General features: G+C 39.5%; 2 protein-coding genes across 2 annotated transcripts in view; one reads left to right on the top strand and one right to left on the bottom strand.

The window, feature by feature from the left end:
* The first annotated feature begins 359 nt into the window (after positions 1-359).
* The window catches only part of LOC109032389 (uncharacterized), a 42,223-nt gene continuing 18,527 nt past the window's right edge, over positions 360-24,055 (top strand). The window contains exon 1 of the mRNA XM_019044484.2: positions 360-564. Within this exon, the coding sequence (XP_018900029.2) occupies positions 562-564 (3 nt within the window). The 5' untranslated portion in view covers positions 360-561. The remainder of the gene's footprint in view (positions 565-24,055) is intronic.
* Positions 9,857-10,890, bottom strand: LOC140224258 (uncharacterized). The gene has a single exon (XM_072298357.1). The coding sequence runs from the start codon at positions 10,770-10,772 to the stop codon at positions 9,948-9,950; it is 825 nt and encodes a 274-aa protein (XP_072154458.1). The 5' UTR covers positions 10,773-10,890; the 3' UTR covers positions 9,857-9,947.

A 24,055-nucleotide genomic window follows, 5' to 3' on the forward strand; every position in this document is an offset into this window, starting at 1 on the left:
TCCCCCTATTTTTGTCAGTGTGCCGAATCTATAAATATTTTCGTATCTAAGACAGAGGTGCCCCCTCCCCAATTTCGTGCAAAAATTTACCCGCGCAGACGTGCCAGGGCTCTCCTAGTCAACTCAATTTCGGTAAGGCTCCTCTGTTGCGACGACAGCGGTGGCAACGGTCATTCTTGCCAGATGATGCCGTAAAAGTAGCAGTTTCCCTATTAAAATATCCACATTTCACCGCAAAATCTGGCAACGTCGGCAACGGCGGAGGACGGGCGCGGTGCGCCGTTAAGTGGGCCAGCCACTTTTGAGCGGTCCGGTCGCGGTGTTGGCGCGCGCGCGCCACGCCGGGCCGGTTCAGTGTACCGCCGCCGACCGGACCAACCGGACCGCTACTTGTGCGCGACCCCAAGAGTGCGTGAAGGAGTGCGCGCCGTGCCGACCGCGATCCGATCCGCCAACAGGATAAGCGCCGACCCGCAGCGCCGCCGCCGACGAGTGAGTGCGCGAGAGTGATAGTGTTGTGTTCATGCCATTTCCGCCCCGGCACCGGGACGCTCTGCAAGCATGGTGAGTTTTCACAATTTCCCGCCAAACTCAACGCCGACGTCTCGGAGAAATGGACCGTATTATCGTGTCGTCACTAACCATTAGCATACGCATCTAAACAAACTGAACCATGATTCCTCTGTTCTACAGTTAAAGGAAGACTCCATTGCATGAACTTGTGAAGTGTACTTCTGGTGTGTTTGAGGAAATCACGAATTTCTCAAAGATACTAGGTCGCATTTAACTCAAAAAGAACTATATCCAGTGGGCTGATTGTTGAAATTGATAGACAAAGCTACAGACAAAGACAAAAAAAAGGGATACGGAGGGATCCTATTGGTGGAAGTGGGTGGTTGCAATCGACAAAGGAGGTAGATAATAGACTGACTAACGACAACCCACGAGACACCCTATAGTAATTCCATCATGTTCTCCCTTTGTCTATGGGAACCACACATTTCAACCAATAGGATCGTTGCATACTCCTTATGTCTTCATTGTCTATCACTTTGTCCACCAATTTCAATTATCAGTCCGCAGGGCCGGATTAGCCGGGGTGCCGGGAAGCTCTAATGCCCCGGGCATCGAACCCCATGGGCCCCCTTGAGCGACCCCCCCCCCCCTCCATTCTACATACTCCATGTATTTGGAGTCTATAGAACAGGTTTAGAGAGGCTTTAAGACTGGAATTTTCGGTGTCATGAGGCCCCTAAAGTTTAAGATTTGGGGACTCTAATGATCAGCATCCTTGGACCCTATACCCATTCTGATATGAGCCCTGAAATTCAGAGGAACACATACATAACAGGTCTTGCGTCAAAATGAATATAGTTCATTTTGATTTAAATGCGTCCGATAATATGCTGCTTTAGCATCTATGTTGCCAAAAAGATATCAGGAGATGTCCAAAACTTGGCTTGACTGCACCCACAGGTGAATTAACATTCATGGGATTTGAAGTTAACTACAGGTGCAGTTGGGCCAAAATTTAGAAAAACTCCAAGATAAGTTTCACTCACAAGCGAATACTGCCAACGAAATGAAAAGATTTTACACGTTTCCTCGAGGTAAAAGTTGCGAAAACTAGACCGCATATGTAGATGCCGGTAATGCCTAGTTATTAGCAATACTTACATCAACGACTGATGAACTTCATAACGCGTTATGAGCGAAAGTGCACTGCTTAAAGGACCGAGTTCCTACTTCACGCGTAACAAATATGTAGCCAGTTACCAAACTTCAACATATGTTAGAAGTATTCACCATGAGTTGTCAATCACTCTGATGTCTTATTCTTAGATGGACTGCATTTTGCAATTTGGAACTACAAATTCTGGCTCATCTGAAAAAACACATTCGTGCATAGGGAAACTAATGGCACATACGTTGCTTTTGAACCGGGCCAGGATTTATAGTTCCATATTGCAAAATGGCAGCTAGAATGGCATTTAGAATTTTGCAGCTGCAAAATTCTATGGAGACCGAGAGAGGGCAGTGATAACGTGCAATTTTATTGTGGACTAGACTGGAAAGGACGAGGATTGGGAGAATCAAGGGGAAGGAATCATGCAGGAGCCGTTCTGCGCCTCCTTGTATCTACAACCCTTCTAAACGCATCAGTTTGTTAGTTGCACATGGCTATTTTCATTTATATTCATGAGTTTGAATGAAATGTCACTCCTGTGTCTTTGCATGTTTATTTTCCGATCATAAATGACTGGCTACTGATGAGATCATCGTCTACTACGCGGACTGACGAAAATTCGGGTAGAGACCGGTGGAGGGCTCACCGCACATTAATTGAATCGACGAATGAGAAAACGTTCGTTGTCCAATACAGGGTTTTATAATTGCAGTGGTTCATTTTGCCCCACGACACTGATGAATAAAACCGATCTCTTTTGTGAACGTTTATTTATACTTAAGGGATCATTTATAAAACTGTTCCACATTCCTAACGTCTCAAACCATCTTGTGTCTTTAAGTTTCAACGAAAGCGTTCACTCAAATTCTGAAACACTGTATTGGACATGGGACGTTTTCGCATACGTCGATTAAATTAGTATACCTGGCGATACTTCTCCCTAACTGTATCAAGACGAACTCCGTGAGAAATTTCGTACCGTCGAAGGTTAACTTCACTGTTGACATCGTCGAACCAGTTTCAGCTGCGCAAAAAGTAGCTCGTCGAACTGGCAGTCCTCAGTTTCGTGAACTACTTCAGCCAGAATTCTAAGCAAGATCGCTCGTAGAATGAAGAAACAGTTTCGATAGGCTAAATAAGCCGACAAATGCTCCCATGCTTTTCTTTCACAAATTTCGGCTTAGTAAGATGACAACTGCTTTTAAAAAGTTGACAATTAAAGTAACTTCAACACCATCAGTTTTTGAGTAAGAGCAAAAAACGCGAATATGTAAGTCGGGAGAATTTGCATAGATAATAAATAGACACCAATCCCATGGAATATTCAATTCCGAGTGAAAATGACACCGATTTCTCATCGATGAATGGACGCTGGAAACGCGTGATTACGAGCGGCATCTGTGGTGGTGATTAACGTGGCTGAGGCCGAATTGAGGTTATGGCAGGCCTTGAGCGGTAAAACTTGCGGTCCGCGGCACGTGAGAGTAGCTTTTGGAGACAAACTGATCAAAAGGCTTCATGTCCATAATAAAGATTGGAATCTAGTCGGTCAGCTGATCTTAATAGTGGAATGCATGGATAAATCAGTTCTCTTGTGGTTCTTAAAAAATCTGATTTTCCCCTATCAGACCATCCATAAAGTCGCGTAAATACTTGGTCGAAGCAAGGATGAAGATTTTGGGCTAGAATGATTAAAAAGTAGTTAGTGAATTCTGCAAAAAATTTTCATTAATTCTTACCGAAATACGTTCTCTCGGCTTAGCCACCCATGTTCTAACTCGTTTAGCTCATGGAGGTCTCTGCATTCGTTCCAAAATGGTTCTAATTTCATCACCAAAGCTTTTGTAGTGTCTACATTTACCCGAATTGCTTTCATTATTGTGGTCACTTAACCCATGTTTGAGCCCTCGTGCAATGTATACCGAACATTTCAAAAGGCTCCAGAAAAAGATTGGTAATGCATGTGTCGAAAAATATGTCTAGGCAAAACAGAGACTGCTTTTTTTGACGCATTATAAACGCATTATAAACTCTCATCGGCATCATATTACTGTTTTAGAGGCTAGACAAACAGGGCCACGGCCCTAGTCAGAAGGCAGAAGAAGAAGAAGATAAACTGCAATTCCTTTCATTTCTAACATAACATCAAAAGTATTTACTTCTCTCTCGCCGTATAAATTTTAATTGATTTAAAATAAAGCAGGATGAACACGAAATTAAGTATATTAAATCATCTGTTAATAATTAGAACTTTTATAAATTAAGAGGAGCCGACAATGCTGCAATGTTTGATATCAAACAAACTGAACATCCGCATAAACATGAGGAATCTGTGCTCTATTTAGAAATCCGCCGGTAAAAGATTTAAGAGGTTCTTTGTCGGCATGCGGGCATGAGCCGTTGTTGCAAAGTTTCGATCGATAATTTAGTGACGATCCACATCTTTGCCGGAAAAAGTTACTTTATTTGTATTCGACCGGGCATCAAAGGTCACAGTTTTACAACAAGGAAGTTGCCTTAGTAGAAGAGTTGAAATGTAGCCTGTAGCCCCCTTTGACGTCAAAGTTTCGAATCGGCATTTTCGAGCTGCGCTAGATTTTTGAGTGCCCGAGCATTGAACCGATGAGGGTCAGGCGGCTAAAAACATCCGGTTCGTATTGTACGCGGTTATTTTCTCTTCGGTTTATGGTTTATGCCCCTCTTAATGTACATACATGGAGCTTTTAGACCATAAAAGGTCAAGATAATTCTGACAGAAGATTTCAGGGCTACCCAAATGGACGAAAAAAATATATAAAAGATCAAAGCTACATAGCATTTCATTTTTTTCGTCAAAAAGATGATCGAAGTTAAGCCCTAAAAACATTCAGATTATTTTTCAATCGATTGCAATTCAATGTACATACAAATCGATGGGTTCTTTTTAAATATTAAGAACAGCAGTTTGATGCTGCTACGATATCTTTCATGGTTCTTCGAAAATATACGACCTTCATTAAGTCAAGTTCTTTCTTGGTTACGTTTTACGCATTTTTTGTACATCTTACACACGATATATCTTTGTCAGATGAGCTCAATGATGCATAAAAACGCAAAGTATTTAAGAGCTCCTCTAGAAATTGTCACAACCTTGATTGAATTCAACGTGCAACTCATGGCACTACATGTATAAGCAAAAGTGGTAAAATTTTAGTACGTGAAGACTGGAGATTGAATCAAGGTTGATAAAATGAAGGGCAACTAAAAAATATTCAGGCCCATATTCCTGAAAACAGTTGACCAATGATATTGAGTTTTTCTTTTAATATCCCATTTTCATGCAGCCTCATTTTCCCTCCTTGGTTTAGTTTGAGACATAAATTATGCAGCAATGTATTGCAAGGGATTACGTTTGAAGGTAGACATTTTGCTTATTCACTTAATATCCAGTGCGGCTTGTTGCAGTTCACGGTTTGCATCTACTTATCAAGATTTTTAACGTCATATTGATTGATTAACTGTCTGCTTATTCTCATTCTGCATTTTAAAATGTGAAGAGAGAAAACGAAAGGACCGATACTTTCACTACACGCATGCATAGTTATGAAACTGAAAGAATTAACCGAAAATGTGTAATGAGTGGGCCGATTAGCATATAACGCAATTAAAGAAACAAAAGTAAGTGGTCTGGAACGAAGAAAAAAAAATGAAAGAAAATCCGGTGTAAAACAGAAGTTACACTTCTGAATATTCTTTACAGCATTGATATAAGTTGAATATTTTAAGATGAGCAGGTTCATGACTTTCTACTTATATTGGAAACAAAAATTTCAAAGAACAATTAGTAACCGCCAAAAATTTTGACAGGATAATTTTTATGACTGAAGACCCTTGATTAAAACTGTTTTTGTTAAGAATATACACCTTGCTTGTATGCCGGAGCTTTTGTAACGAAACTCTTTTAAAATGATGAAATTAAAGGATTTAATGGAAGAATTCATAACATCTGATGGAATTTCAAACTTTTAAAGTTTATGAATTATCCACAGGTTTTATCGAAATTTTGAATTTTCAGGAAAAGTCCGTACAGAATCACGTTTTTCCCCTCATGAGTTAACCGCACCGTGAAGTCACGACTGAAAATTTTCACAAAAATATGTAATCTTTAACGTATGTGATAGAGCAAACATGTTAAGTTTGCAAAACGCTCCCAATTAATGAATTGTCCTAATTAGAGACAGCTTGGGGGCTAAGCGATGACTTGCCTCAGCATTGAATTTGAGTTTGTTTTCGGAGTTTAACTGGCTCCTAATTCAAACGGCAAACCGCTTTAAATTGACAGGATCGGTTCACCTGTTTTGCATTCTAATTAATTAAGAGCATCTGAAAAAGAGAAGGTCGCGAAAATCAGGTGTGGTGAGGTGTGAGGCAACTCTGTGGTAATAAAAATATCCACCGTGTACAATTGCGCATTCAAACATTCATTAATACAGTTAGCTCAAACAGACGTAGACCCTCGAAAATGAGCATGAGAGTGTTAAGTATAAAAATTTAACAACTTTGAACTTTGCTGATAATCTTTGCAGTGTTTACCTACTTAAAATGCAACTTTTCTTCATCGGAATGTTTGGCAACCGCTCGTTCAATTTACACTCTTCAAATTAAGGCTCATAAAGGAACAATCACTAGCATTCGTCTGTTGAGCAACACTCGGCTGACCTTTCAAATTTCTAATTCAACGTTCGGCACTATGAACAAGATTTCTCTCTTTTTGTTATCAGTGCAGGCTCCGTATAGTGCGGTGCCTTAAACTCGTTGCATGAAGCCAACTATCGTATATATTCGGTGAGAGTGATTTAGTGCTGAGGCTACCAATGTGATTGTGATAAGTCCCTGATTGAGAGAACTCTCATGCCCCAAGACAGTTAAGTGCTAGCGCAATATCAAAAGGACTTCATTTGGCATCAATGAACAACTTTTTCTGGTCCATTTCATGCACCTACAATCCTACATGCATATGGAAGCTTATGACACACGTGTTGTTTCTAAACGAAGGTGGAAAAAGAATATCCTTACTGAAACTTTTAGTCAAATAATGAGAGTTTTATATTCCTCTTGGATTCTCTCTTGAAAATGGTCCAACTAGTATACCGTTACTCCATAAATCAAACCAAATTTGAAGTTTCATCACTCCAGTTTTTAGATTTTTCAAATCTCAAATATTCATACCATAAGTGCTTTGAAAAACGTTTACACATTCCCCACAATTATTATGGGAGCATCGCTTATACACAGAACTGACGTAATGCTAGTTTTTTTCCCTACTCCTGCGTTAAAGTCTCCGCGTGTATTGAAGGTCCCTCTATTTTTCAGAGGAAAATCATGTTGCGCATTGATTATCGATGATATGAATTGAAAAAATTCTAGATATGAAACTTGTAAAGGAGTCTCGAAAAATATTTATTTACTTTCATTCCTATTTTTCGTATGATAAAAGAAAAAAAATGAATTTGAGATTAGTGCGGATTTGGTAACGGAAAGAATACGCTACTACGATTTTTATTGCAGTGTTAATAATTTATTTAGAAAAAAAAAGCAATATAGTTATTTTGTGTGAGCAGTTTCTTCTTTCTCCAAAAAAATATGCAGTTAAAAAGTTACAAGATCTTTATTTCTAAACTTTTAATTGAGGAAACTTTATTCAACTTAGAGCTTTAGAGGAAGAGAAGTGTTTACATGAGTTCTCGTATGTGAATGGTTTTCTCACTAGACGACGATGATGCGAGGAAAAACTGTTTTCTGAGTGTTAAAAGTATATCATGGAAGGTAAAAATGTAGGTTATATGATTGAAAATTTTGACTCGTCATTTCTCACAACCGGGCAAGTAATTTTCGGGGCTCTGAGTGAAGCAATGGTATCCAAACCAGTATTGAAATGTCAATTCCAAACGTGCTACTTAATGCCAACGTACTACCGATGTTATTTAATGATAGGTCGCAATCAAGCCCAATTCATAACCTCTTCATCACATCAATCATTCTGAATAAAAGTAGTGAGTCCAAAATTCTTGAACCAGAAAAAAAGTCAAGCGAAAATCATACCATTACTTGGATCACGTTATGCAATCAAGAACTACAATTTCTGGCTTAGCTACAAAAACATTTACACAGTATATCATTTTCATTATAGTTTCCATTTGCAGATATTTTTATAGATGAGCCAGAAATTGTAGTCCCTAATTGCAAAATGTAGTCCATTTCATAGAAGTATAAATAAAATCAAACACGACAACGCTCAATTCGCACAAAATAAAAATGCAATGAAAATGGTAATCTTGAAGATCCCGTTAAATCCATCTAAAACTGAAAATGAGTCAATAAACTGATTAACAAAATAATAATTATAAAGTAAAAGTAAGTAATATACGTTAACAAAAAGTATTTCATTCAAATTAATGATCCGCCGCCTTAATGTCTTCTAAATCAAATTGACCGCTCACAAGAGGTGCGTACGTAGTCCATAGAAACTAAAGATTTAATCATTGATTCAAAAACAACATTTTGGAGAATCAATGCCAAATTCGATAAATTTAATTGAAAAATCGAGCTTTTGATCCAACTAATTGGGAATCTTATATGAAAAGTGTTGCCTCCATAGCCGATGGCCCTGTGGGCGTAGACGTTCAGTGGACGTGAAGTATTAGTTGATCGTCCGACCAAGTTCTGAGGCGCAGATGCTGACAGTTTCGTTTACCAAAATCCAAGAGGATATCATCAGAAGAGTCGAGCCCTCGTTTAAGAATTTTTAACACTTCCCCGTCAGCGAGTCGTGAAACACCTCAATTATTTTGCTAATGACTCCTAGACACGGCTCACGCGAGCACTTACCCGCTCCGTTGCACCGCACAGCGCTCAGTGCGACCAACTTGACTTCACTGAAAAAAAAAGAATCTTAAATTTGCCGCCAAGAAGTATTTCCTCTTAAATCAAAAATTTTTCTGGTTAATATAAGCTACTTTCTTGCTTTATCCAAGCATTATTTTTCTTGTATCAAGAAAAACTCAGCTTAAAGCAAGAAAAAAAATTTTCTTGGCGGCAAATTCAAGAATCATCATGCTTGATCTAAGCTACTTTTTTTTCAGTGTTGCATCAAATTAAAAACCTAACTTCAGCTACGCATACCGTGATAAAACGTCAAGTTACCTGGTAAATCAAGGGACTGATGTCAGGGCTGCGTCGCTCGATATATCACCAGTGTGCCGCCTTTAAATTGTGCGGCAAAGCGATCGATATTAAAACGGTCCATTTGTTCTGGGTGGAACCATTGAATGTATCGTATGATAAAATCACGAAATTAGTTTATGGCTACAAGCAAATAGCAAATGGTATACCGCAGGGTATTTCAAGCGCTTCTTCTGTTATTTCAAAGAGACGTCTCGTCACTTTAATGAGATTCCCGGTTGACTCATTCAGCAAAAAAATTCTCATTCAGGGATCCTTAATTAGAAAATTTTTCTTAATATACGATTTTCACCCCCTTTGCGGCTCAATTGCTTTTGCGTCCACCGTTGGTATATCGTTACGACTAACCACAAAGCATTTGATAAAAACATTCTAATCTTTTTATAGATACGTCATGAAGATTCCTTGCAAGATAACAGGTGAAAATAATGCTGCGCAATTTTTCGTTTCTATAGTATGATTTCGGTTTCATCATAAGTGCTAAGTGCGATCGGCAAATGCATTATCGTGGAACCTAAATCATATGAAACCACTTAAGACCGCCTAAAGAACGCCTGACAATTTTAAAACGTTGTTTCAAAATGTAACTTCGTTTGATGCAAGGTAAACGCATCTTTTCTGATCTTTAAAGGGATTGCTTTCCTATGAGCATGTACATACATACATAAGGTCGCTTTTAAAGCGCCGCCTCGCGCTCTGCGACGCCCAATCGCCATTGCCCCCTATCCTCCCATGCAGGGCTGGGAACCCGAATGGATTTTGGAACCGGTTCCGGTTCCGGTTCTCATGGTCCAATGATTCGGGTTCCGGTTCCGGTTCCGGTTCCGGGGGTCCGAAGATTCGGGTCCCGGTTCCGGAACCGGTTCCGGAACCGGTTCCACTCGGGTTCCATGGTATTAGTATTCGCGAAAATAATTTAATTTTAAAGTAAATTACTCAAAATGAGAGAGAGTTCAAAACTGGGCAATTTTAATGAAGCAATCAAAAATGATTAATTTAGAAACAATAATTTGAATCAAGCAATTGAAAATGATATTACTTAAGCATACCGGAGCAACAGGATACTTTCCAGCAAGTCCGGCGCGATGCTGGCTCTGAGGGGGGATAGAATGAACGCTAGGCCCGAAAACAGTCTTTCAACACTAACCTGCGTGGCAGGAGCTGATAAAACCACCTGAGCAAGTTTGTACAATACGAAGTTGGGATGAGAATCCGCCTTCTTTGCCTTCCAATACAGCATGGGACTAGCATAATTCTTCAGGTCAACGGGTCTCTTTTGAGTGCTGTAATTTTGCAGGATGCGCTTAATTTCATCAGAGTTTTGAGGAGTCGTTTCTGCTGAAGACGCTGCTTCATCTGCTTGAGCTAGAAACCCTTCCAGGGGATCGGCAGACGTTTGGGGTAGTTCTTCTGCACATTCTGCTGCTGAACCAATCTCTTGAGAATCTTCGACCGGCGCCTCCAGTAGATTGATGGTTTGCCACGTAGTGAGTAGATGAGTAATAGCTTTTTCTTTCTGCTGCTTGCTCAGGAGGCCCTTATATCGCGGGTCCATCAACACCGAACTGCAGAAAATTGCATTTTCTAACAGAATATCTTGCCTTTTCTGCATTGCTTTATATAAGTCTTCCGAGATGTTGGTACCGACAGAAATAAGGTGAAGAACGCAATTGGTCCAAGCAGCGAGTAAGTCACCCATGAGTAAGTCCTCTGACTGGAGTTGCTTTGTTGCAATGTCCAACGGCTGAAGAGAGGTTAACATCTCTGTGATAATATTCCAAGTGCCCTCAGTCAAGTGCAGGTTAGGGAAGGAGCCTGCATACTCCACGCAAAATTCTCTCAGCGAGATTAGCCGTTGCAGCATAAGGTACGTGGAGGACCACCTCGTTGGGCAATCTATTATGGCCACATTCAACTTCTTTAGTTTCAGTAGAATCACGACGTTTGTATTTTTCAACTCTTTCACAGCTCGTCGGACTTTGGCTAAGACGTTGGAGTACTTTCCACTTTTCCACACATCAGCTATAGTTAATTGTAGGGTATGAGCCGCACAGCGAAAACCTCGAATCTGCCCCATTTCTTCTTCGTCGTTTTGGAAAAACTGATTGTCCAACCCGCATTCTTCTTCTTCCTCTTCTGTATGCTGCTGCACCATTTCTTCACGTTGTTCAATCTCTGCTGCTTCGATGTCAGCGTCCATTAATTTCACCGCCTTTACCATATTGGATCCATTGTCAGTCGTCATGCAAAATATTTGACTAATATTTATCGAGTACGTCTTTAAAGTTTTCAACAATACAGAAATAATGTACACACCTGTGTGTCGTTCGGCTAAATCAAACACTGCCAAAGTTCTGATGTACAAATGTCCATCGTCTGCGATAAATTGGGCGTTGATCCCGAGGACGCTCCTACCTCTTTTTGTGCATATGTCAAGTTTTAATGAAAACATTTTCCCGCGCAATTCTCCGCTGATTTTCTTTCTCTGTGCATCTGCTTTCTCAATCACTTTCATTCTTATGTTTTGCCGATTGATTTTGGCTGTTGTCTTCAATCCCTCTAATATAGGATCTATGATACTATGGAATGCTGCATCGTCCATCAAAACCAAAGGACGTCCATTTATAATTAGGTTTATGCAGGCATTTTCGATAGTCTCCAGGTTAATCTTCACCGTCACTTCGTTAAAGAGAGCCGATCTTATGTCGCCTTGCTTCAACTTTTTTGCTGAACTTCCTGCTGCAGCATCTTCGTCTTCTCGATTCCGTTTTTTGTTTTTGAGGTTATCTTCTTCTTCGGTCTTTTGTTTGTTTAACCACTCTTCGTATTCCTCCTTGTGCTGCGTTCGGACATGCTTTTTTAAGTTTGTTACATGATTCCCTCCTATTTTTTCTTTGCAACGTCTACAAACTGATTTATTTTCTTCCTTGATGTAGTCAAAAAAAATTCCAATACTTCCCATTTTACTTTTTAAAATTCCACTTCACTTAAAATGAGTTCGCTCAATTAAATTGATTTTTCACCGATAAAAAATTTGTTACAATTTCCTTGGATACGGGGCCGTCTCAAACCCGGCGTTGCTGCAACATCAGCTGTCACGGAACCGCTACGGAACCCGTGTAGGAACCCTGTTCTCGGATTGTGCCCCGGCGGTTCCGGTTCCGGTTCCGGTTCTGAAGGTCCGAAGTTTCGGGTTCGGGTTCCGGTTCCGGTTCCGCATAAACATGCGGGTTCTGAGGGTTCCGGGTTCCGGGTTCCGGGTTCCGATCGGGTTCCCAGCCCTGCTCCCATGCAGAGATCATCAGGCAATTGGCACCTTCTGATCTCCTCCTCCACCCCTTGTCGGCAACCTTTCACAGGACGTCCACGCCGTCGCCTTCCGGGAGGAACCCAATCGAAGACCTGCTTGGGCAACCGATCATCTGCCATCCTTCTCACATGTCCATACCAGACCAACTGCTTGGACCTGATATCGTATTACGTTGAGCATGTATAGCACTGATGTATACTATGAGCATGTATTGCATGCATTTTCATTGTATAGGCTGGCGTAATTTTTATTCTTTTAATTAAATTTTTAAATTTACATCAATTAATTATTTATATCGATGCAATAATTTTTATACGCTCATAAATGTGTCAATAATGCAATACAAATTTTTGTCAGTCATAAATTTCGACATGACAAGTGTGGGATTGATTTAAAATTTGTCTCCATTTTGGAGAGTAATTAATCATATTTATCATACCTACACAGGACGCATGGCCTCGAATTTAATTATCTTTCCCTGCTCAGATGAATCTTCTTGGTCAGACCATGCAGGCCTGTAAAATAAGTCACATTTTGTGGCTTTAATTAAAAGCTCTACATGGACATCATTTATCTCTCAGAAGACGCGCAGAAGCTACAGCAATTTGGTCAATGCCAGTGTTTAGTGGACTTGTATTGCTGGGTCATAAATGCGGAATTAGTCTCAAAAATTCCCTTGGCATCCAATTTAACCACTCATATTTTAGCCAACCATCAAGAAAACTTTATTTGGTTGAATTGACATTTTCTCACATGAAAGGCAAATGGTTCTTAAGGATCGATTGCTCAGGACCTTTGCTGTACCATCTTTATTATCTCGATTAAACGCGAACTGTTTTCTTGCTGCCAGTGTTGATCACTTCGGAGGAAGAAAAAGAAAAAAAGATTTTGTTTTCTCTACGGGAAGCAATATTTTCAGTAAGAGTAAGATTTTTTTTCGGAGTACTTTCTTACTCTAAAAAGAGTAATAATTTTAAGAGTAAGAATTTTTAAACCTCGCATGGCGCTTGTGATACTTCGGCCGGAGGGTGACGAGATCAGCATGAGAAAAATTTAAGTATTGTCGCATTGTCTGTTTTAACAACGAAAACCGGCAAAAATTAAAACGTTTCAATTGGTTTTTCCTTGTTTGTTTCAGGTACGTGTTCATGAACCAACTTCTCTTTTACTCTCACACGTTGAAAAGTGGTAAGCCAAACTCCAACATCGACTCTGAAAGTCACGTTTGGCTTCAAATGTCGCGCCTCAAACGATTCAGCCGCTCTAGAGCCAGCTTTGGGCAAACCTCTGTCCACCACTCATTCTAGATGTACCTACAGCCTGGACCGTTTTAGCGGTAACTCGAGTGACGTAATTTCGTTTGTCTGGGGAGAAAGTGGTTGCACGCCACGTCATCGCACGGAGATGAGACAATGCCTCTGCTGCTCGCGACTTTGATTTTCAGGATGCGCATATTGCGCATGCATGATCTGCACTTCCTGGTCAAATGTCTGCTTCTGTTTTGACGACACTTCATGCTGAGGGCATAGATGGTATTAGTGGCGCATCATCATATGGATTCTCCATAATATCGAATTGGATCCAAACAATAACATTGGTATAACCTTTTTCAATGCTACCAATGCGAAAAAATCTATATATATCGCTTTTCTGTGACGGGGCACTAATAGCGTCTATTGGCAAAAGTTAAATGAACCGCGTTAAGCAGAAAGGAACCAAGCCACATCTGCCATTGCCAAACTTAATTGGGCAATTTAATTTTTTACATGAAAATAGTTGTGTGGATTTTCGTGCTAATTTCAGTGAATTTTCTCCGTAATACGAGGCAAAATCCTTAACATTTTCAAAAGAATCCGCACAAACGTTCTCTCGTAAAATATGTAATTGCCCAGTTAAATTTGTCAATAGCTGATGTGGCTTGGTTCCTCTCTGCTAAACGCGATCCAAATGGCATTTGCATCCTGCCACTGTTATTCTGCTTTGAATTTTACGGAATCGAAAAAAATGTCAACGTTTTCGATGATAATGTGTCAGAAATTGAAGTTTCATGATTTACGCAAACATTGAGGATTATTTGGACTTCAATTTCCACTGGAGGATTATTATACACTAAAAAATTTTAGCTTGTTTGGCTTAAACTTAAGATCTTTTTTAGACATTATGGGACCTCCTCACACTTTGTATCCCATCTGTTTAAAATCCATGCGTAGATGGATATTAATAGAATTTTGATAGAGCGCATTGTCTCCCCGGCCTCCAACTTTCTTGCTCGACAACACAGCAACTCTGACAAGTAGGTTTATTCGAAAGCCACTCATCTTTCATGTCTTCCCTTCATTTTTGAAGACCTGCAATTCAGTGCGTTTGGCTCATGTATGACCTCTAACGACGTCAACTATTGCATAAATTACTTTCCAAAGAAGATACCTGCATTAACAGCTTACACGCAATACTTGTTTTTTCCTGGAGAAACTAAATGTGTATCTGAGGATCATCCCGGCGAAATCAGTTCATTGCACGGAACGTGATGGGCCAGAAGCACAACATTCTGCGATCAGATCTTTGGGTTCCGATCTCAAATTTTTACCATGAAATTTGACCCCCGGCAGGTGAATTTTACGAACCTAGCTTTGATTGATACGCAGGCGAGGGTCAGCATGCGGAGAAAGCTCCAGACACTGCGAAGAGTTGCCAAACTGGCGGATAAAAGACGGTGAATGATTCATTCTCGCAAAAAATACCGGGAAAGGAGCGTTAGTCGGACAATCGCTCCTCTGTCTTGAGAGCGTATCTTTATTTTCACGTGAGCTCCGAAAAGAATGGAGTTACACGAACGATTTGTCTCATTTTGAAAAGACGTTACGGCCTTTTGTCAGAAATGTGACGAAATATACATACTTATGAAAAATAAGAAAAACGAATGAAGTTTCTGTATTAACCAATTATACGTTTAATGAATGATACTTTCATTTACCTCGAAAAATCGCTCAATAAAATGGAGTGGGCTATTCATTTCAAGAAAAGACGAAATTAAGGTTTGAATTGATCGTTATTGATACCTAGATAAAATTATTTTAAGTTCGAATTCCTAAGCCAAAAATTATCACTTGAACATGAAGATGAAAGTCACTATCATCACAGAGGAGGATGATTTTTTTTCTTAAAAAAAAGTCGTTGTACATATGCACATGCTCGGTATGTGGAGATTGAAAATATCAGTGAGATATGATTTTTGCTCATCATTAGTCAGCGACTGGATAGGTACTTCGTTTGCTGATGAGTTTACCTATTGGATTTAGTGGCGTGGCGTGAATTGCGATATATCGATTGTTATGCCAGAAAGGATCGATAAACAAGGTGTTCGCAGCGAACGCCTTAATAATCGATTCTTTACCATAGGTTTAAATGGCATAACAATCGATTTATCGCAATTCACGCCACGCCACTGATTGGATTGCATGGGTATGGCTCATTCAATTCATTGAAGATATGCTTGCTGGAAGATCTTAATTTATGCGTAATTTATTACTTAGTGAACAACTAATACCATAACTTAGACACTAAAGTGAAAGACCTGTTTGCACTTCTGGCGAATTCTCAGTATGAATGTAAAACGTAGCTAAGATAATAATTTAATTCAGTTTCAATTTAAAACTCGGTCTGCATACTTTAATCCAGCATAGAACAAGTTGCAAACCTTTTGACGGTCAGGCTACGCAAGGTAATTTGACAACGTAGCTCAAAAGTTTCTAAGTGAAATATATTTGTCCTCGAGTCGGCGGCAGCTTATTCAAACCTCTGCGCATTCTTTCCCTCTTCTTTCTCCTCAGATTGGGACGGGTAAAAGTGAAACTAAGTGGAGATGGAATGGCCATTGATCGGGCGAAGTCTAAAAACAGACAGACCAACAGACCAGTCCAGCGCGCCTTCGTCGGCGGGATGCTGAATGGATCCAAATTACGTGTCAAGACCACTTTTACTCCGAAGGTTACGCGGGGTTAGATTGTGCGCGCGAACCCTGCCCGGGTGGGAGGGAGGGGATCTTCAGGAAGCTAGGTGTGATTCGTGTTTTCTGTATGCTGTTAGTTGTCTCTGCCATAATCTACGGAGAATGAGGTAAAGACAACTTAATTATAGAGATCTGCTGTCAGCAAAAATACTCGAGTCGCCACATAATTACGTGTTGCAGATTTGCCCCATGATGACAATCATTTTCATTTTCCGACTCACTCGAAGAGTATTTCTTTGTAGTTTACAGATTGATTTCAGTAACTAATTATTATATTAATTGGACGTATTTCTATCAAACGGAACTTAGCGCCATAGGGGGAGGAAGGTAAAGGGGAGCTTGGATTGGCGGCGGGGGCGGGCTTATTCCTTCCTATACTTGCAATGCTTTTCCATGGCGCTTAGTTCCGTTTGACAGAACGCGCTATCCGGCATTCTAAATTCCTCAAAAGTAACTCAAATTGGCGCATAGTTCCGTTTGATAGAAATACGTCCAATTCACAAATAAAGAACCTATTTATAATCAGAAGTATTAAGGTAACAGATTACCACAAGTAACTTTTTCAGCCAACTTACATGAATGTTTTGTAGATCGAACGTGCTATTTTAAACAAAGACCATTTTAAGGCCTACCAAATCATTGTTAGGTGATCAAGTAAAATACCATTTTTGAACAAATACCTCGAAATCAACGTCGCGCGAACTCATCCTTTTATTTTTGTAAAGTGATAAAGATATAGATATTCATATTTTCGCGATTTTCTACGGGACAGTCCGTCGAAACGCCTCCCCCTCCATACGGGAATATTCTCGGTGATAAGAAACGTATCTCTGGTAAACTGCGTAAGCGTAACCTAACGTTGAGTTATGTGAACCGAAAAGCTCAGCTTCCATAAAAAAACCGCGTATTATACCAGAACTGGGCACGTTCCATATGAAGTTCTAACCAATGTTTTTTTCTCTAAGTATGGATGTGCACTTCAGGACTTTTTTTTTTTTTTTTTTTAGTTTAATTTTTATCTTGATTTATGAGGACCATCATAAAAATATCAGCCAAATAATTATTCGCATTCCAAAATATGCTTATTTGAAAAATTTAATCGTTAAATGCCTGCGGGAGGCTTCAACACAACGAGGAATACGAGGTTGGATTGCGTGATAATAGAGAGACGGCGACTCCCACGAAGGTATGACGTGATGACAACTTTGAAAGGTAACAACCGTAACGTCAGTAGAGTTGGGAGAGAAAGTAATTTCGTCGATTAACTGCCAACCCTGCCCTCTTTAAGGAAAGAACTGTGAGTTCATGCAGGTTGCAGTTTTATAATTAACATTTATCAGTTTTAGAGGAGAAAGTGATTATCGTGGCTCCTTAGGTATTCTTAACATTCCTTCATGTCCTTCACTTCTCCTTATAGACATGCAAATGTTTGAAGAATATATATAATGTACAGGATGTATAAATATGATGCACAAACATGTCTTTTTATACAGTATTTTTGTTAAATTCACACTCTGCCTCTAGCCCTAATCACATGCTGCCTCAGTAAAATGCTACTATTGAGAGACTTGAACGCAAGGTTATGAAAGGAGGATAGATTTTTTTTACATTGTTAAGTCGTAAAAAAACATAGAGAAACAAAGTAATGGACTTTTTGACAAAGATACAGCCTAAATTAACGTCACGTACCCAAGACACACTGAAAACTCCCAAAATTAGAAGAACTTAGTGTTTCGTGCTGTGCCATTATTTCTATCTACCCAGGACGGTAATTCAATATGTAAGCACTGAACTAAACATAGATGAAAACTTGATTTTTGTATCATAAATCTCATCATTTCATTTGAAAGGCTTAGAGGACAAGACCCATGAGTAGGTATATTTTTTGAAGAAATCAAGATATTGATGATTTCAAGTAAACCTCTATTTTCTGTACTGCATGTATAATTCTGTATTGTAATTTCTGTAACCGCGTATTTTGCGAAAAAGTTGCTCCACAATTCCAATTTTTAAGCATCAAAAAGTCAGTTTGAGTTTCCTTTCCACATAAGGATCCATATAATTTCAAAACTTCAAACACATATTTCTCGAAATAACAAATACTGCATTTATGCGCCGTGTCCTCCAAGCCCATAATTTTAGAGTATGCTTGTCTGAGTTGTTCTTCTTTGTGAATTATTGTTGATTTAAAAAACTAAAAACAATCTATACACAATAAAAGGCTCGCTCTGTCAAGGTAAACTGTTTGACCGAAATGTCTGAATTGCGCACACCGATTTGTATTTTTCTTCCACTTGTTTCGTGACTAAAGTTCTCATTGAATCTAAATGAGCGTTCATTTTTGACCACTGAACCGTACCGACGTTCATCGCTAGGTTGAAATTCAATCGCGACCAACAATGATGGTTGCAGTTCAGCCATCCTAACTCGAGAATCCGGTCTACTTCGTGTACCTATTTTTCCGTGTCGCCCTCCAATTTACAAACATATCCGATCATGGGCTCCTCATTTATCAAATGGCGTGTCCGGTCTACTTTGTGACAATATTACCGTAAAAATAGTTTTGATTGGATGGTCGTATTTGATCAATCAGTCGGATACCCCCCCCCCCGTATCCTTCCCTCCCTCCTTTCTCTCTCCATCTTTCATCCTGCTAGAAAAATGCAATCGCTGGTTCTATGCAGACGAACAAGCTGAGCACGCGATTGTGCAAGGTCGCCAGATTGTGCGATTAAAATGCTGATATTTTACATGGGCTCGAAGAGGGAGAGGTGCGGATTATTCAGCACTATCTGGCAACTTCGACTGTGGATGCTGCTGGTGCAAATTGAGTTGGTGCTGGTTTTGCATCGCAAGTGCTGGATTGATGCATGCCATTGGATTTCTCCCGACCACCGCTGACCGAAGACATCACTTGACCGGAGCTTTATTGCGATGACCAGCGTCGCGCCGCACCGCTCCGCGACGGGCGCTCGCGCGCGTCCGGTCGTGATCAAATATGACGCCGCTCGTGACGCTGTTGCCAGAATGTCAACCGCGCTCGACGAAAAGAATCAGAGCAAACGACGTTTGAATGTTAGCCAAGAATACACTGGAAAAAAAAACACATTGGATTTAGAGTCCAGACTCTTAAAAATATCGACAAGAAAAAATACTCTTGATTCGATCAGATTTAAGATTAAATCAAGAACCAAGCCTCCTAATTTGAGCGGATTTACTTTTGATTTAAGCAAAAATCTGATTGAATCAAGAGTCCCTTTTCTTGTCAATGTTTTCAAGAGTCTAGACTCTAGATCAAATGTGTTTTTTTTTTTTTTTTTTTTTTTTTTTTTTTTTTGGCCAGTGTATTAGGGTGAATTGGGTAGGGGTAAGCAAAACAGTCCACATTGCAGTGCCTCAAAATCTCATCCCATTTCAAATTTTTGGAAAGAAAACCAAACAACGCCCCCAATCGAAAATGTTTGCATGTTCCCTCACTCATACGAAGATTTCTTCCACCAAATCTTAGAACCTCTTAAGTCTCCAGGGGAAGACGTCTTCCATTTATTTTAGTAACGGTAAAGAACAGGTGAGAAATCGACTTTCTGAGTTCTAATTTGAGTCGCCAGAGCGCTGCACTGACACACTCGAATAACTCAAAGGCGAGTTTTAATGTTCTGTTTTATGCTGCAAAACAGAGATTAAGTTTTTTGCAACTTTTGACGGTAGGAAACGTAAAAATGCAGAAAATTAAAAAGGGCTTAGGACTAAAGCACTATCAATATTTTAAAATCTTCGAGTTATAGTGGGTTAAGCGAAAAAGTTGGTTGGTTTTAGTCCAAAATATTAAAGTAGGGGTTGAGGTTCTGAAACACAACGATGTGAAAACAACGGATAACCCACTCTCACTCTTCGATCATATCAGCGATTTTGCTTATTTTTGTGCCAATGAATGGAGCGTGAAAGTATACGTTGCGGCGATAATTGTTTGCCCCGAACATGCAATCTACTCTCCAAATTAAAACTCGCCGGCCAAGTTAGCCTAGTGGTCAGCGCGTCTGACTATAGGTCAATAGGTCCCGGGTTCGAATCCCAGCGGTGGTGGCGTTTAATTATCACGGAATTGACGGGTAGATCTGCTGAAACAGATTCTCCTCGACCCTCATCCCTGAAAATTGGAAAAGCCTGGAGCATGAAGATCCCACGATGTCCACGGACACTAAACATTGCCTAAAGTTGGCTGAAGGTGCTAGACACAAAGCCACTAAACCAGCAGGAAAAAAAATCAAAACTCAGTACTTCTCCAGTACGTCAGTGTGAGCTCCGATTTTTTTTCATGCTATCGGTTTGTAACAATTTTTAAAAGTGTAAATGTAGAAATTAGAGAGTTTCGGGAATGTTCTATTAACAATCAGGCAACAGCGGTTCGGCAAACTTGGGCAAAGCTCCGGTCTACACATGTGTACTCACCTCTTTAACGCCAAGGTTGACTGAACATTCACTTGAGAAATCTTTGCAAGGAATTAATGTGGATTAATCCTTCACAGCATTGGACAAGATCTCATCCACGCACCTGGTTTGTAACACCGGACAATTCAATAAGCTGTCACCCTGATTGGAAAATATTATTTGGCGTCATGGTCCAGGTCCAGGCACACTGGCAAAAAAAAACACATTGGATCTAGAGTCCAGACTCTTAAAAACATCGACAAGAAAAAATACTCTTGATTCAATCAGATTTTTGCTTAAATCAAGAACCAAGCCTCTTAATTTGAGCGGATTTCCTTTTGATTTAAGCTTAAATCTGATTGAACCAAGAGTATTTTTCTTGTAAATGTTTTCAAGAGTCTGGACTCTGGATCCAATGTGTTTTTTTTTTTCTAGTGCAGACCCTACAACTCCGATATTCTACAATGCTAAGCCGTCTTGAAATTAAGTTGGAAAGGAAACATATTAAAAACCACACATTTCGTCGTCACAATTTTCGAGGAATTCCTGTCTCAACATTTTCATTGTCTAGGCTTTCTGATTACGCCTGATATTTCATCAAACATAAATCAAAAACCCTCATTTGAATATGTTTTCACAGTGGTTTGTGTCAGTGGCGTGGCGTGCTTTGCGATATATCGATTTTTATGCCATTTAAACCAATGGAAATGGATCGATAGACAGGATGTTCGCAGCGAACACCTTAATAATTGATTCTTTACCATAGGTTTAAATCTCTTAACAATCGATACATCGCAATTGTTTGTGTTATTATTTACTTCAAACAAGATTTCAAAACTCAAGAAATTTTGAGTCACATCGGATCTGCTTTACTCCTGCTGTTAATGGATCTTGTTAGTATGTCTAAGCCCCTTTAAGATTTGCTCATCCGTAGGATCAGTGGGCTATAAAGTTAAAATAATAACATTTCTCATGACTTGGATAAAATATCAACGATGTATTTTAAAGGTTAACACCGCGGAGCAAAATCTGTAACTGAGTTTGAGATTAAAGACAGAGCTCCTTAAAAATATCGCTTCAACGCGTCGTCGCCTCGCCGCAGTATGATCGACTTAATTTAAAATCAGGTTCGCTCCTGGAATCAAGGGCCCTTTATGACCAGCGGCTGGAGAAAGGAGGGGGGGGGGGCAATTGCGTAATGGAGGCTGAAGCTGGTCTTCTTGTGCAAGGGCCCTGTGCCTTTCTTGCCAGTTTTCGTGAAAAATGTTCAGGTTTTACACCGGAACTGAGAGGAACTTGGAAGTTTGTGTGAAGTGCGGCAAGTTCGGTTGTCCATACTCTCGATGCAGTTCATGATGGGTGAATGATCTAACTTCGCCGTTACGAAGCGATATAATGACGTCACAAGTGATACATATTCTCGATTTCCTCCCTGCTTGGTTTAGTACTATTTCATATGTGAGGAACTTCTATGCGTATGATTTTTTCATATTATTTTAGCTTTAATTTTCCACACGGTGGTTTTGACTCCGCGTTATCTTAAAGCTCTTAGCTTAAGCCTCTTTTCTTAAGTCTTATCTTATGCCTTATATTGTAAGTTACCCAGCAGATTTTCCTTAAGTTCATGCGAATGAGTTGAAAAAAACAATTAATAAACCATACAACATAATTTGAATTGAGCCGACAAATACTAGCCCCCCCCCCCCCCCATCATTCTTAAATTATGATGACTTCCAGGTAATGATGATTCGGAAGTTTACTCAATCAATGTTCTTGATTTGCATGTGACCCTGAATTTAATTGCAGTTTTCCGACAAATAAGCGCAGAATAGTTTCTTGAATGATACTATGTTCAAATCATTGAACAGATTTCAATTTCTGATCCATTGAAAAGATAAACTATGAATTTTAAATTCGGTGTATGCGGACAAGAGTTAGAAATAAAAGTTTAAATTTTGCAATTAACTCCCGATGATTAAGAATATCATGATTAAGAGCGCGGACTCAAATGTTTACCAACAAGGTGTTCTATATTCTTTACAGCACAAAATGTTGCATTTGATGAGCATATGAGGGAAAAGGATGCAACAAAATAATATGGAACCATCGATTTAATCACATTACTCATCAATGAATGCGTTTTATGCAAGTTTCAGATTATAAGGAGAAATATTGAAACGTCTACATGAACGACCTATTTCTTTTCTATACAATATTTATACACTTTGACTGATACTTGCACAATGCACATTCAGTCATCATGGAGTTACCTCTACGCTTGCCGGCGCTAAAAGAGCTGATTCATTGAGAGCTACACAAACAGAGGTTGAGTGGTATGGTAAGCCGCGTCTATGTTACACGCATCAAAAAAGCATTAGATATTAAATCATAAAGGATCGGTCAACCTGTTCACCATTGCAAAAATCTGAGACTTGCAATATGAAATATTTCCAATAGCTTTGCTTTGCACGATTAAGATGGGAGCTTACATTGGATGTGATATGAATCGATGTGGGGCGCCAACTTTCGAAAATACGCCAAACTGTAGACTCCAGAAGAACGAATTACTTTGTTTGGATATACTTTTAAAGTGTAGACCAATGTTGCTCAAAATCCTGTCGGTTGCAAAATTTTGAATCTCAACACTCATGAATTGCGAATAAATATTAACTTCTCTAAGTCTATGTTCAGGCCTTTGATGTTGCGGCTGTCAACACTAATTACAACCCCTTACTTTGATCTTCGGTAACGACCGTATGTTTCATTGAAATTCATTCAAATATGTTCATCAATGGAAGAGACTTAAAAGACGACTGATGCATGAGGGGACAATGTATTGTCTAAGCCATGCGTCGCAAACCAAGTAATAGCGATCGAAATTTTGCTCCAAAAATTCTTAAGAAAAAAAATCAATTAAAAAATTCCGTTCCACGTCGCCGCCTCTGATTCTGAGCGAGATCCCTAATATATTTTCATAACAACGCTGTTCTTTCTTCTTTAAAAAAGAAAAAAAAAGAGGGAAACCCGTTTTGAGATGAAATAAAGGTTGTTAGATGAAATAGTATGTACAGTTTCTTAATCTCTTTAAAAAAGAGGGGAAAAACAGTGTGCTCGTTTCAATTTCGCTCCTTTTTTTGGTTTACATTGTACACATGGTAAATTCTGCAAATTATGACTGATATTGCAACTGACCAAAAATCCGATGCTTTTAATTTTTGTGTGTAAAAATTATGAAAAACTAAAGCTTCACCTCCTTGCTTTACGAAGTTCTAGTTGTGTATCATCGCATGACTCACAATCAGTCCTCAATAAGTTTGCTCATTCGAGGTGTTTTTCGTTGAAACACCTGCCTCGAAACATAAATCAGCTTACACTCACATGTAACAAAAGTCTGCCGGCT

The sequence above is a fragment of the Bemisia tabaci genome, chromosome 3, assembly GCF_918797505.1.
Source record: "Bemisia tabaci chromosome 3, PGI_BMITA_v3".
Taxonomy (NCBI): Eukaryota; Metazoa; Arthropoda; class Insecta; order Hemiptera; family Aleyrodidae; genus Bemisia; species Bemisia tabaci.

Excerpts from the sequence above, each read along its gene's own strand:
- LOC140224258 (XM_072298357.1), bottom strand. The coding sequence starts at position 10,772 with ATGCTGCAACGGCTAATCTCGCTGAGAGAATTTTGCGTGGAGTATGCA.